Source organism: Natator depressus, chromosome 8 (genome assembly GCF_965152275.1).
Source record: "Natator depressus isolate rNatDep1 chromosome 8, rNatDep2.hap1, whole genome shotgun sequence".
NCBI classification, from domain to species: Eukaryota; Metazoa; Chordata; order Testudines; family Cheloniidae; genus Natator; species Natator depressus.
In genome coordinates this window covers 95,542,455-95,557,077 of record NC_134241.1, presented here as the reverse complement: position 1 = coordinate 95,557,077, position 14,623 = coordinate 95,542,455, and the positions used below count along the sequence as shown (strand labels likewise).

At 45.6% G+C, this 14,623-nt stretch overlaps 1 protein-coding gene across 2 annotated transcripts in view; it reads left to right on the top strand.

Moving 5' to 3' along the window:
* Window positions 1-14,623, top strand: part of PODN (podocan) — a 41,474-nt gene that overhangs the window by 12,255 nt on the left and 14,596 nt on the right. For both annotated transcript variants that reach the window (XM_074962310.1, XM_074962309.1), the window contains exons 5-6: window positions 8,375-8,484; window positions 11,314-11,470. In XM_074962310.1, the coding sequence (XP_074818411.1) occupies window positions 8,375-8,484; window positions 11,314-11,470 (267 nt within the window). The remainder of the gene's footprint in view (window positions 1-8,374; window positions 8,485-11,313; window positions 11,471-14,623) is intronic.

Below are 14,623 nucleotides of genomic sequence, written 5' to 3'. Positions count from 1 at the left end.
CACAGAGATGATAGTGCACATAAACTGTGAGTGCAGGTATACAAAGCTGTACACACACTAGAAGAGGCTGGGTTAAGCCGCATTGAAAAACAGGTCCTAACACTTTGGTGTGGGACTCTCATAATGAACAGTCAAGAACTGAAAAAGCCACAACATTCTCCACGGATCCCATTCCCATCATGTCTACAGGAGCTATACACATGCATAGTAGAGACAACTGCCCGCCAAATGTGGGTTCTATGGATTAGGAGAACTGTGGAGTGAGTGGAAGTGGATGTTAAAAATGAGCTAGTGCTACTGAGGTTTTGGGACATGATGGAAGTGTACCCCCATTCCCCCCAATTTATTGTGTGCTATGTGTCCCATGGTAGTGTCTGGTCCACATAAGAGACTAAGTGCCTAATGTTGCTAGCAGCTAATCAAGTTACTTCTTTAGCTCAAATGGTTGGAGCGCATACTTCTAGTGGTTAAGGTCTCAGGTCCCTGCTGATGACCCATGGTAGCAGTCACGACAGATACCCCAGGCCTTGATGAAAAGGTTATACTATCTCAACAGGAATGGAAATACCCTCTCTGATATCACCTTACTTCTGCTTGGTTCTGCAGTGAAATCATTTTTAAAATGAACCCACACAATTACTTGCTATGGAAGGAAACGTAATGCCACAGAAAAGTATGGCTTAAAGCACCAGGCACAGGTCAATGGGAAAAGGAGAAAGCACAGCTGTGCAAACAGAGAGCCCCTTTTAGACAGAAAAAAAAATGAAATTCTCTATCTGTTTAACCACACTTTTTTTTTTAATGTCTGTGATCCTTTGGCCTTTAGATTATACACCAAGTGGCCAGATTCTGGTCTAAATGTCCTGCCAGGACAAATCCATAATAACATCATGGATTTCCCTTGGTGTGACTGAGCTCAGAATTTGCCCCTTAGTACAACTACATCACATTCTCTACTCTTTCAAGCCACATGTCCATGTAATGGTCTTGGCAGCAAGCAGATCCATAAAAGAGAAGAACAAGCCAGGCTGTGACTAATATTCCAGAACTTTGCAGTCCAACTTTTCCTGTGTGATAAAACAAAGTGTTTGGCTTTTCCTGAGACTGTTGCAGGGAGAGACACACATCCAAGATAAAAATGCAAACATCAGCAAATTGTCAGAAGCAGTTACAGTGAGAAGTTGTGGACCCACAAAAATAACACGTCTTCAGAAATCATGAGCCAGGACAAACCAGATTGGCTTTGTGTTGCATCCATGCTGCCATGGGAAGTGCTTCAGCTCAGGCAACTGTGGTGTTTTTGGAGGAGGGCAGGGGTTTGCTGGTAGTTTACTTCTCTCACTGTATGGAAGGAGGCTTGTTGAGGCTTGATGTTGTTTTAGTTAGTGGCAGTTCTGATTATTTCACAGACAGGTAAATTGGCAGGGTGGCTTTTTTAATTAGCATAACTAGGCTAATACATAACCCTGCTGTATTGTAGGTGTATCACTCACCATAAGTAAATAACTTATATGGTCGTTTCTTATTTAAAGTCCCCAAGAACACCCTCAAGAAGCCTTGGTCACATAGCCTGTGGGGAGCCACAGCAGGCCACATTTTTACCAAAAACCTCACCTGCTGAAATGTAGGGCAGGGCACCGAGCTGCTATATTGATTACTTTAAGATAATTATCAACCCTTTGGGTCAGGGAGGCTTTAGATTTCTCAGTATTCCCGTAGTGATATGGGATTCACTGGATCCAAGGCTTCTCTGTTTGTGTTAGGGTCTACAGCGGGCAAGGAGAAAATTGGTTCCAAAACCTGAAGATAACTTTTATGGCAGCACTGTAATTGGTTACTCTACCAGTTAGCAGTGGGGGAAAGAAACCTGTAATATGGCGAGGGGGAGGAGGGCAGCCACAAGGCTGCAGAGAAAATCACATTAGTCGAAGTCACTAGATTGCTGCTAGATTAGTGGGCTCCAAACTTTTTGAATCGCGCGCCCCCAGGGCCAGCTCTAGGGAAGCAAAAAAAAAAAAGAAAAAGAAAAAGAAAAAAGGAGAGCTGCCACCAGCGCTCTGTGCCAGCAGCCTCCTCCTGCCGCGCACCCCCAGGGGTGGTCTTGCGCACCCCCACTTTGGAGACCGCTGTGTTAGACAATAGTGATGGGAGAGTGCCCAGCCACTGAATCTACTTTAACTCTAACAACGATGAAAACCCAACATAAATTCTCCAAAGAGCCAACCAATGAAAATCACCATTCAGTCCTATGGGTATTATCCTAGAATAGTGCATTCAGCACACCATCCGTCCTGTGTACTGCAGGAGAAGCAGCACTAGTTTGGAAAATTCATCGTTCTCTGCAGGAGCAGATACAGAAAATAGCTCTCAAGACAAACTTGCTATTATCGGACAATTGAGGCCCCTGCAGGGAGTGTTGTGGTTTTTGTTTTTTTTTTTCCTAGTTGGCAATACCTGGAACGCAAAAACACACACTTGGATTGAACATTGGTTAGACCTGTCATGGCACGTGAGAGAAAGGACAGTGATGTTCCCTCAGCTGGTTGCATTACCATTTCTAGTAAGAGAATGGGATTTCCCTTCGGAGATGTGTTCTGTAATTTTCAACAGGGCTTCTACGCACCTGAGGTGGATGAAAGTATAACTTGCCAAACATCAGAGTAACTTGTTTATAGGCTTTTGAGAGCAGCCATGTTTTTCTCATGTCTGCCTCATATCAAGAGGATGGAATGCAGAGGTGTGATGAGAAGGTAAATCTGATATTGACACTTCTGTGCAATGGAGCTCCTGGAAACATACACAAAGATCCTAGTGCTCTTCAACCATCTTTTTGCTCTTGGTGAACACACACACAAAACAGTTCATCCAGTTATAAATGCCAATGAGTGAAAGTTCTAACACTAGGACAGTTGTTGTGTCAGTTCTATCATTATTGTATCCCTTCCTTCTACTCCTGCTACCTAGCTGTGAAACAGATTAAGAAAGGGCTGCCTGCTTCTTTCTGCTAAATCTGAGCATGCCTTCTTATATCTGAAATCTGCTTGGGCAGCAGCAGCTGTCCAATCCCAGATAGTTGATGCAAGCTGGTCCTGGAAGAGGAAGAGATGCCGAGAAAAGGATCTGAGCAGCTTGATCTTTCTTTCTTTCTTTCTTTCTTTCAGAATGAAACACCTCCTCTCTATTTTCTTTTTCTGTGGTTTTCAGTGGTTCTGTTATTTCTCTGGGTGCCCCACAGGGCTGTCCAGGGCTGTTGTGTGTTTCATATATAGTAACTCCTCACTTAACGTTGTAGTTATGTTCCTGAAAAATGCAAATTTAAGCAAAATGATGTTAAGTGAATCCAATTTCCTCATAAGAATTAATGTAAATGGGGGGGTTAGGTTCCAGGGAAATTTTTTTCACCAGACAAAAGACATATATACACACACACACAAACACAGAGTATAAGTTTTAAAAAACAATTTAATATTGGTACACAGTGATGATGATTGTGAAGCTTGGTTGAGGTGGTGGAGTCAGAGGGTGGGATATTTCCCAGGGAATGCCTTACCGCTAAATGATGAACTAGCAATTGGCTGAGCCCTCAAGCATTAACACGTCGTTAATGTAGCCTCACACTCTACAAGGCAGCACGAATGGAGGGAGGGGAGGCAGCATGGCAGACAGAGACACATACCATGTGTGTGTGAGAGAGATGCGCATTTCCCCTTTAAGTACGCTGATCTCACTCTTAGATACACTGCCTCGTTAAGTAGATCAGCAAGCTGAGACCGCAGCTGCTGCCAGGAAGCTCCCTCCCTCCTGAGCCCCGTCGTGTGTCCCCCCTGCTCTATGGAAGATGGGGTAAGCGGGGTGCACGAGCAGGGGGGAGGGGAACACCCTGACATTAGGCCCCCTCTTTCTCCCCTACCCCCCACATAGCAAGCAGGAGGCTCGGGAAGCAGCTCCAAGGCAGAGGGCAGGAGCAGCACAGGGCAGTGGGGGGAGGGACAGCTGAACTGCCAGCAATTGATAGCCTGGGAACTTAGGGAAGCGGGGAGCTGATAGGGAGGCTGCCGGTCCACCCTGGTTCCAAGCCCCCACCAGCCAGCTGCAACAGGCTGCTCTTCCTGCAAGCAGTGGACAAAGCAGGTGGCTGCCAAATGATGTTTTAAGGGAGCATTGCACAACTTTAAACGAGCATGTTCCCTAATTGATCAGCAACGTAACAACGAAACCACGTTAACCAGGATGACTTTAAGTGAGGAGTTACTGTATCTGCTTTGACCCAGGTGACAATGTATGCAGACAGGAAAGCTTGAACCTGGATGGAAGTGACTAATTGCATATATGAATGAGTTCCTATGTCTGATTTCTCTGTATTATGCCATAGTAGAGAATCATAGAATATCAGGGTTGGAAGGGACCTCAGGAGGTCCAACCCCCTACTCAAAGCAGGACCAATCCCCAACTAAATCATCCCAGCGAGGGCTTTGTCAAGCCTGACCATAAAAACCTGTAAGGAAGGAGATTCCACCACCTCCCTAGGTAATGCAGTCCAGTGCTTCACCACCCTCCTAGTGAAAAAGTTTTTCCTAATAGCCAACCTAAACCTCCCCCACTGCAACTTGAGATCATTACTCCTCATTCTGTCATCTGCTACCACTGAGAACAGTCTAGATCCATCCTCTTTGGAACCCCCTTTCAGGTAGTTGAAAGCAGCTATCAAATCCCCCCTCATTCTTCTCTTCTGTAGACTAAACAATCCCAGTTCCCTCAGCCTCTCCTCATAAGTCATGTGCTCCAGCCCCCTAATCATTTTTGTTGCCTTTCACTAGACTCTTTCCAATTTTTTCACATCCTTCTTGTAGTGTGGGGCCCAAAACTGGACATAGTACTCCAGATGAGGCTTCACCAATGCCAAATAGAGGGGAATGATCACGTCCCTCAAGCTGCTGGTAATGCTCCTTCATATACATCCCAAAATGCAGTTGGCCTTCTTGGCAACAAGGGCACACTGTTGACTCATATCCAGCTTCTCGTCCACTGTAACCCCTAGGTCCTTTTCTGTAGAACTGCTGCCGAGCCATTCGGTCCCTAGTCTGTAGCAGTGCATGGGATTCTTCCGTCCTAAGTACAGGACTCTGCACTTGTCCTTGTTGAACTTAATCAGATTTCTTTTGGCCCAATCCTCTAATTTGTCTAGGTCCCTCTGTATCCTATCCCTACCTTGCAGCGTATCTACCACTCATCCCAGTTTAGTGTCATCTGCAAACATGCCATCCTCCAGATCGTTAATGAAGATATTGAACAAAACCGGCCCCAGGACCGACCCTTGAGGCACTCCACTTGATGCCAGCTGCCAACTAGACATGGAGCCATTGATCACTACCTGTTGAGCCCGATGATCTAGCCAGCTTTCTATCCACCTTATAGTCTATTCATCCAGCCCATACTTCTTTAACTTGCTGGCAAGAATACTGTGGGAGACCATATCAAAAGCTTTGCTATCTTGCCTTATGACACATAGCATATGACTATATGACACAAAAGGCATAATGTTACATATGGACACATAGGCATAATGTTGCTTTATGACACATTTCCAGAGCTTCTTGACCAGGCTTGTTAGCATTAACCCACTCCCAGGAGATTACATCTCCCAAGTCAGCAAGTGAGTACATCCAAAGCTAAAGGCAATGTGGTGTCAGTGCTGGTCGTTGGTAAAATGCCTCTAATTTCCACCCATTATTTCTGGTGCTGAGAAAGCTTCACAGGGGATAATTGATTTGGGGAAAGGGCTCTTTTTGCTTGATTTGTGTCCATCGGACATTTTCAGGCAGCCTAAGGAGGGTACTACCGACACAGGAGAGAAAGAGACAAATAAATTAAACAAATTTATTTTCGGTTTAAAAATAAAAGTCTGAGTTATATGTCTGGTGAACTACAAGGTGATAGAAACACGACTCTGCCAAGTGCATGCTTGGCATACCAGCAGAAAGAGAAGCTTGAATACTCTTCAGTTATTCATTTATTTAAGAAGTTAGGCCAAGCAATTCCCCATTAAAATCTCTGTTCTTCCCCAAGGCCCTCATGAAGTGTTAATAATAATATGAGTAATGACTTAAAAAAGAATTACTGACATTCCTTCATGTGGAGTCTCATTGTGTCTTGCCTGCTCCTTAGGTCTGACTCTCCCTTCACTTACATCACTGTAAGTCAGGAGTAGGACCATTGAAGTTCATGGAGTAACACTGGTGTAAAACCTGTGTGAGAGGACGATTTATAGATTCAAAGTATTTAAGGCCAGAAGAAACCATTATAATCAGGTAGTCTGCCACCTGCATAATGCAGGCCATAGAATTTAACCAACTGATGTCTGTATCTAGTCTACAACTTCTGGTTGTATTCTCCAGAACATATCTTTTTAGAAAGACATCCAATCTTGATTAAAGACTCCAGGTGACAGAGAATCTATCACACTCTAGGTAAATTGTTCTAATGATTAATTACCTTCACTTAAAAATGTTCACCTTATTTCTAATCTGAATTTGTCTAGCTTCAGCTTCCAGCCATCGGATCTTGTGTTATACCTTTGTCAGCTAGATTAAAGAGCCCTCTACTATCAGAAATCTTTTCACCATACAGGTAATTACAGACTGTGATCAAGTCACCTCTTAGCCTTCTCTTGGATAAACTAAAATAGATTGAGCTTCTTTAGTCTCTCCTTGTAAAGCAGGCTATCTAGACCTGGAATCATTCTTGTAGCTCTTTCCTGAACCCTTTCCAATTTGTCAACATCCTTTTTTAAAATGAACTTGCACTGTATTCCAGTAATTATCTCCCACCATGTTTCTGTTATCCCTATAATATCTGGTTTCACTTCCTGCACCCGTAGCTCTAGTTCCTCCATTTTGTTACCTAGGCTCCTCGCATTGGTGTACAAACATCTTAATTTTTGCTATTTGGCCTCACTCACTTTCTTCACCTGATTGGGCACGGACATTCTACCGCCAGTATGACCTATTAGACTGGTATCCACACTGCCCTTCCTCCTTATGTCCATTCTCCTACCCACAGCTGTATCCTTTCTTACTTCGTTTTCTTCCCTCTCAATGTTAAAATCTGGCATGGAGATTACCTGGACGTCTCCCAGCCATCTCCCCCAAATTCCTAGTTTAAAGCTCTCTTAATCAGTTGTGCCAGTCTCCATCCTAGAAGTCTATTTCCCTCCCTACTCAGATGGAGTCCATCCCGAGAGAACAGTCCTCTGTCCATGAATGCCTCCCAGTGGCCATATATCCCAAAGCCCTCCTTATAGCACCACTGCCTGAGCTATCTATTGAGCATCATCATCTTGTCACACCTTTGTTGCCCTTCTCTAGGAACAGGCAGAATCCCACTGAAGACCACCTGAGTCTCGATTTCCTTAAGCGTCTTCCCCAGCCTGGCATAGTTTCTCTTGATACGTTCCAGCGAGAATCTATCGGTATCATTTGTTCCCACATGAAGGATGATCAGTGGATTCTTTCCCGCTCCCTTTAGGATCCTCTTTAACCTCAGTTCCACATCCCATATCTTAGCACTCGGTCGACAGCACACCCTTCTGTTCTCTGGATCAGCTCTGGTTACAGGCCTGTCTATTCTTCTCAGTAATCTTGTCCTAATCTTTTACCACTCCACCAATTTTTGTCATCTGCAAACTTTACCAGCAATGATTTTTTCCAGATAATTGATAAAGATATTGAATAGAACTGGGCCAAGAAGAGAAACAAGCCCTGTGTCTGTCTTGTTTGGATTATAAACTCTTTGGGACAAGAACACTGTATTTTGTTTCCAATACACTGTCTGTGTTTAACAAATAAGATGTAACTCTTCATACACATCAGATATTTGCTTTTGTGCCGATATTATATTCTGCTGTGTTGTTTGGAAAAAAACACCCCTGGTAATCTGCATCCTGTTTTGAAGAGATTGTCAAACATGCGTGGGACTTTGGAACTAAAGTGTGGAGTAACCACCACGTGAGTTATTTTCACATGAGACTCTAGCAGTGGGGGCATTATGATGCTTTTTTAAAATTTTGGCACAGTATTTCACAGGAATTATGACCATAACATGAAATGTATTTACTCTCTGAACCCTTGATTCCTTCCAATTAAAACAAAACCCATCCAAACATTTTGAAGCAAAAGCCTAGCTCCTTCCTGTAGAGATTATTTAGTAAGGACAGAAATGCTCACTGTTTTTAATGAGACCACTTGGTCTGTATCATTTACTGTTGCTTCTTCAAAGTAAATAGCCTGCAAATATTCTGTTGCTAACCCAATACTGGTGGTTAAAGCATTCATTGCATCTAACTGGCTTCCTCTCCCCCCCAATATTTGTTTTTCAGCTAACTCTGGCTCCGAAATTCCTACCAAATACCTTGATCAGTGCAGATTTTGCAGCCAATTACATCACAAAGATTTATGGGCTCACGTTCGGACAGAAGCCAAACCTGAGGTAAGGGATCGAGAAGTGAAAGGAGGAGTATGTTCTGTCACTGCTTAGCGCAAATGGGTTGGTGGGAAGAACTGATTATTTAGATTGTTTACTGAAACCATTTTTGGCCTGCAGATAACTTTTGGAGGAGGAGGATTGTTTATGTTACTGAGGGGACCAAAACCACTCTCAGATGAATGCATTCTAGTGGCTTTTGCTGGACATCACACAAATATACACACAACATTTTTAATAATGTTTAATAATAATCTTCTAAATCTTTTTTGTGTTTATCTGTTATGAGTGGCAAGGACCAGCACTGATTAATCAGTTCAGTGACTAACTGGTCAAATATCCCCAACTCCACCTTAGTTCCTTCACTGAAAGGCTGTGATCAAGCTGAGACTGTAATGCTGTTGTTAATGATGCAACAGTATTGGTTCAACAGTACTTCCCAACCCCCATCAGTACTTCAACCTTGTATGGCTGATTCTCTAGGCACCACCGTGACTCTTTAGTGATGATTTTCTCGGTTGGACCCCAGTGCAGTGCCACAGACCACCCTCATGTCAGTTGTGGGTACACATGCCTGCGGTGAAACGTGGTCTGCTCCGCAGAAGTTTTATCTAGTCCAGTGTAATCTATTGATACAGCCTCCATTACTGCAGTAACCATTGCAAGAGCAGCCCAAGCTCCACGGCTGGTTACAACGTGTACATTTGAATTGTAAGTGGCTAGCGCTGGCTGGCGCAGTTAGCACAGGGTCTAATCCTGCAATTATGCGGAGAGCCCTCAATTTCCATTGACTTCAGGGGGAGCTGAGTTGGCTCAGGACCTTCTAGGCTCTTAGCCTGGTAAGCCGTTAGTTACCTGAAGAGGTTGGGCCAGTCGCTCATCGTGCGTGATATTTCATCATGACTGCACCTCAGCTTATGCATGTGTCTTCCTTCCAAAACCTGAATTACAGAAGCTGCTGAGTTCTTGCATCACATTAAGTAGCTGGACTCTTTCTGAAGTGAGTTTCACAAGCTCTCCCATAGCAACCATTGTTTAATACAGAATAGCAGCTCGTTGTTTCCTGAGCTGGACTGATACAAGATCCCAACTTGGAGGTTCAGCTGTTGTACTTTTCCCCTCCAGTAAAGTATGTACTTTCAGGCTCTGCTGACTTGGAATGAGAGGTTTTCAGAAAGTCAGATATCTGTCAGTTAAAAGCATAGCTGACCACACAGAGTGAATAATACCCTGCCCTGTGGTTCTCTGCTCGTGGAGCTGTTGTGTTTCTATGTTGAGTCCAAAAAATCCCCCCAAATCATCACCACAATCACAACAAAATCCTAGGACAAGTTAGAGAATGCAGCCTTTTCAATCCCTGCTTTGGAAGTGGTTCCCTATCATACTGTTAATCTGCCTCCAGGATTTTGGCCACACAGTGCCTCCTGCAGCATATGCAGAAGCAAAGGGACTACAGAAATGGGAGTAGTCACCCATTGTTTATGACCGTGGGTTTTTGTAAAAACAACCAGAGGATGGTTTGGACCCAATTCTCCTCCGACTTGCATAAGTGTAGATTGGGAGTGGCTCCATTGACATCACTGTCATTGCACGGTTATAAAAATTGTGGAAGAAAGGAAGTTAAGGCTCTGTTTCCTTTTCCTCTCGCTCTGAGATAGAACTGTTTCCTCTTATCTGATTAGACTTCCTGGGAGGAATTTACCTAGGGATGGGGCTAACTGGTGCATAAGGGAAATAAAATGTTTTTTCCTCCAAACCTTCACCTTAAGTGTAAAAGTCTTTCTTACGGACTGGTTAAGCCTATTCTTTCATCTGCACAGTGGTCTCTGCACTCCTGAGTTCTGGGAGCAGAAATTCTGAAATAGCAACGTAGAAGCTATTCTTGTATTATTTCCGGCCTTCATGGAAGCAGAAATAATGGAAATCTCCTGAGATAACCAATCCTCAAGAGATTTATAGCCCAACTTTGCAAACTCAAGGACAGGATGTGCTTTAGACCAGGGGTTCTCAACCTTTTTCTTTCTGAGGCCCCCCCTCCAACATGTTATAAAAACTCCACCCCCAACTGTGCCACAACAGCTGTTTTTCTGCATATAAAAGCCAGTGCCTGAGTTACAGGGTAGCAAGCAGGGCAGTTGGGTGGAGCCCCACACCACAGGGGGCACTGTGAAGCTACGTTGCTCAGGCTTTGACTTCAGCCCCAGGTGGTGGGGCTTGGCGCCCTGAGCTGCAGCCCTGTGCGGCAAGGCTTTGGCTTTCTGTCCTGGGCCCTAGTGAGTCTAACACTGGCTATGCTTGGCGGACCCCCTGAAACCTGCTCATGGCCCATCAGGGGGCCCTGGACCCCTGGTTGAAAACCACTGCTTTAGACTAGAACCCAAACTTTGGGTATGTGTCTGTACCAAGTCCAAACTCTAAACTTTCTGAGGTTTGCCTATCGCTCCAATAGATTCCCTTTGCCTTGTGGCCAAACACTGAGCTGGGCTCAAGCTGCTAAATTCAGATCCAGATTTCAAACATATCTAAGTCTTGCTATGTACAGATCCCAGGCTTTGTCTCAGCCTGTTAAAGATGGGGCGATTCATAAAATACAGATCGAGATCCAGGTTTGGATTTTGAACACTCCACCACTCAGAGACTGCTTGGGGCCAGTGTTGTGGTTTGGGCACATCTGTTTTTATACTTGGCAGAATAAGTGATACATTAAAAAAATGAACATATGTATCTTAAGAAAAGGAAGACGATAGACTGAGGTGTAGATTTCAGAAGGCTGCATTGGGTAAGAGAGGAAAGCAAACCATACTGCCTAATTCAGTCTTTCTTTCTTTCTGGTAGATCTGTGTATCTTCACAACAATAAACTTTCAGATGCTGGGTTACCTGATGATATGTTCAATGGCTCTAATAACGTGGAGATATTGATCATGTCCAGCAATTTCCTGAAGTATGTTCCAAAGAACCTGCCTCCAGCACTATATAAACTACACTTAAAGGTAATGGAACCAACTTTGTGCATTCTCTTACATCTGGGATGCAGTTCTGTGTGCGCCTGAGATTTAAACTGCAGAGGCAGGCCCATTGTTAGATTGTGACTGCTAGGTTTGGGCTGAATGAAAAGCACGCCAGCGAGTAGCCAATCTCCCCTGTACATACATGTGTACTGGCATGAGTAGTGATGGCTGTTTTGCAGAGCAATGAGCTGTTTGTCTAGATCAAAATTCCGTTTTTTCTATTTCCAAAGGAATGTATTACTGGTGGCTGGCTGGCAGCCTTGCATGTCTCAGTCCTAAGTGTAGCCAAACATCAGGCAGTCCTTGGACAGAGAGAGTGCACATTTTGTCATGCTGTCCTCACGTGGTGTCGGAATCACACAGAGGGCAGATAAGGGATGAGATGAGAGGGCAGATAAGTTTCTAAGGCCATTTGGTCTTTGTCCTCTTTGCTGAGCCTGCCATTTATGGTGGTGTTTTTCCTGATACTGTTGTTTATCCACTAGGAAGGTACTGTCTTTGCTCACCAGGTTATTTCACATAGGCTGTATCACTTTCAAGTAGCAATGACTTTTGGTATCTACTGAACTGGCAACTGGAATATTTGAACCAGTAATTTTCCATGGCTGCAGCTAACCCTGGCAGAGACATTGGTGGAAGTTGTAGTTTAGCTGGGCTCTGGTATTATTTCCGTGTCATCCAATCGTGAACTACAGACCAGTCAGCCTCCCTTCCAGGGCCATCCCTAGCTATTCTGGGGACCTACGCAGCTCCCCGGCGGGAGGGGGGGAATGTGTGGGGCCCCAGGCCTCTGTGGGGGGTGGGGGGGCTGGCTTGAGGGGCAGGGGGGAACCACCCCCAGTGAGTGTAGGCCTGGCCCTGCTGCAGTCCTCAGGGGAGTGGGGGCAGGAAGGGGTGGAGCAGGGCGGGGGCTTTGGGGGAGGAGTGGAATGGGGGGGCTGGGGCAGAGCAGGGGTGAGAAGAGGCAGGGCTGGGGTGGAGCAGGGGTGGGGGCCATGGGGAAGAGGCGGGGCAGGGGCTGGAGCAGCACACAGCTGCGCAGGGCACCAGGAAATTTGGTGTCCCAAATTTCCTGGTGCCCTACGCAGCTGCGTACTTTGTGTATGGGTAGGGATGGCCCTGTTCACTTGAGTCCCCGGCAAAATCATGGGGCAAGTCCTCAAGGAATCCCTTTTGAAGCACTTGGAGGAGAGGAAGGTGATCAGGAACAGTCAACACGGATTCACCAAGGGCAAGTCATGCCTGACCAACCTGATTGGTTCTATGATGAGATAACTGGCTCTATGGATATGGGGAAAGTGGTGGATGTTAGTAGACCTTTTGATACGGTCTCCCACAGTATTCTTGCCAGCAAGTTAAAAAAGTATGGATTGGATGAATGGACTATAAGGTGGACAGAAAGCTGCCTAGATTGTTGGGCTCAATGGGTAGTGATCAACAGCTTGATGTCTAGTTGGCAGCTGGTATCAAGTGGAGTGCCTTAGGGGTCGGTCCTGGGGCCAGTTTTGTTCAACATCTTTATTAATGATCTGGATGATGGGATTAATTGCACTCTCAGCAAGTTCGCAGATGACAGTAAGCTGGGGGGAGAGGTAGATATGATGGAGGGTAGGGATAGGGTCCAGAGTGACCTAGACCAGTGGTTCTCAAACTAGGACCGTCGCTTGTTCAGGGAAAGCCCCTGGTGGGCCAGGCCAGTTTGTTTACCTGCCGCGTCCGCAGGTTTGGCCGATCGCAGCTCCCACTGGCCGCGGTTCACCACTCCAGGCCAATGGGGGCTGCGGAAAGTGGCACGGGCTGAAGGATATGCTGGCCACCCTTCCTGCAGCCTCCATTGGCCTGGAGTGGCAAACCTCCATTGGGGGGAGGGATAGCTCAGTGGTTTGAGCATTGGCCTGCTAAACCCAGGGTTGTGAGTTCAATCCTTGAGGGTGCCATTTAGGGATTTGGGGCAAAAATTGGGGATTGGCCCTGCTTTGAGCAGGGGGTTGGACTAGATGACCTCCTGAGGTCCCTTCCAACCCTGATATTCTATGATTCTAGGACATGGGGATTACAGTGTACAAGAAGCTGGATATGAGTCAGTGTGTCCTTGGTTGCCAAGAAGGCCAATGGCATATTGGGCTGTATTAGTAGGAGCATTGCCAGCAGATCGAGGGAAGTGATTATTCCCCTCTATTTGGCACTGATGAGGCCACACCTGGAGTATTGCGTCCAGTTTTGGTCCCCCCACTACAGAAGGGACGTGAACAAATTGGAGAGATTCCAGCAGAGGGCAACGAAAATGATTAGGGAGCTGGGGCACATGACTTACGAGGAGAGGCTGAGGGAACTGGGGTTATATAGTCTGCAGAAGAGATGAGTGAGGGGGGATTTGATAACAGCCTTCAATTACCTGAAGGGGGGTTCCAAAGAGTATGGAGCTAGGCTGTTCTCAGTGGTGGCAGATGACAGAACAAGAAGCAATGGTCTCAAGTTGCAATGGGGGAGGTTTAGGTGGGATATTCGGGAACACTATTTCACTAGGAGGGTGGTGAAGCACTGGAATGGATTACCTAGGGAGGTGGTGGAATCTCCATCCTTAGAGGTTTTTATGGCCCAGCTTGACAAAGCCTTGGCTGGGATGATTTAGCTGGTGTTGGTCCTGCTTTGAGCAGGGGGTTGGACTAGATGACCTCCTGTGGTCCCTTCCAGCCCTGATATTCTATGATTAAAATCGCGTGTCGTCCATAGCTAACATGGAGGAGCTGCGATGGTGGAGAATTTTGGGTCCAGCTGTGCTTAGTTGTGACAATCCCTGGGAGATGAAAAGGGCTCTTAGCCTATTATCATCTCACTAAGCTATGAAATCCTTTGTTGCCTGCCCTGCTTTCCTTTTCTTTGACGTTTCACCATTGACTCTCATGCAACACTTTTTAGGAACTAGGGTCTCCAGCCTGGAGAAAGGTAAAAACAAAAGGCTTGATCTTGTGAATTGCTGGACTCCTCCTGCAAGATGCTGAGTGCTCTCTACTCCCATTGACTTTAATGGGATGTGTGGGTACTCAGCCTCGTGCGCAATCAAGACCCAAAGTTTGTCCAGTGCTGGACTTGAACTGTCTTTCCTCAAGTCAGCGGTGAGAGTGGCAGTCTTGA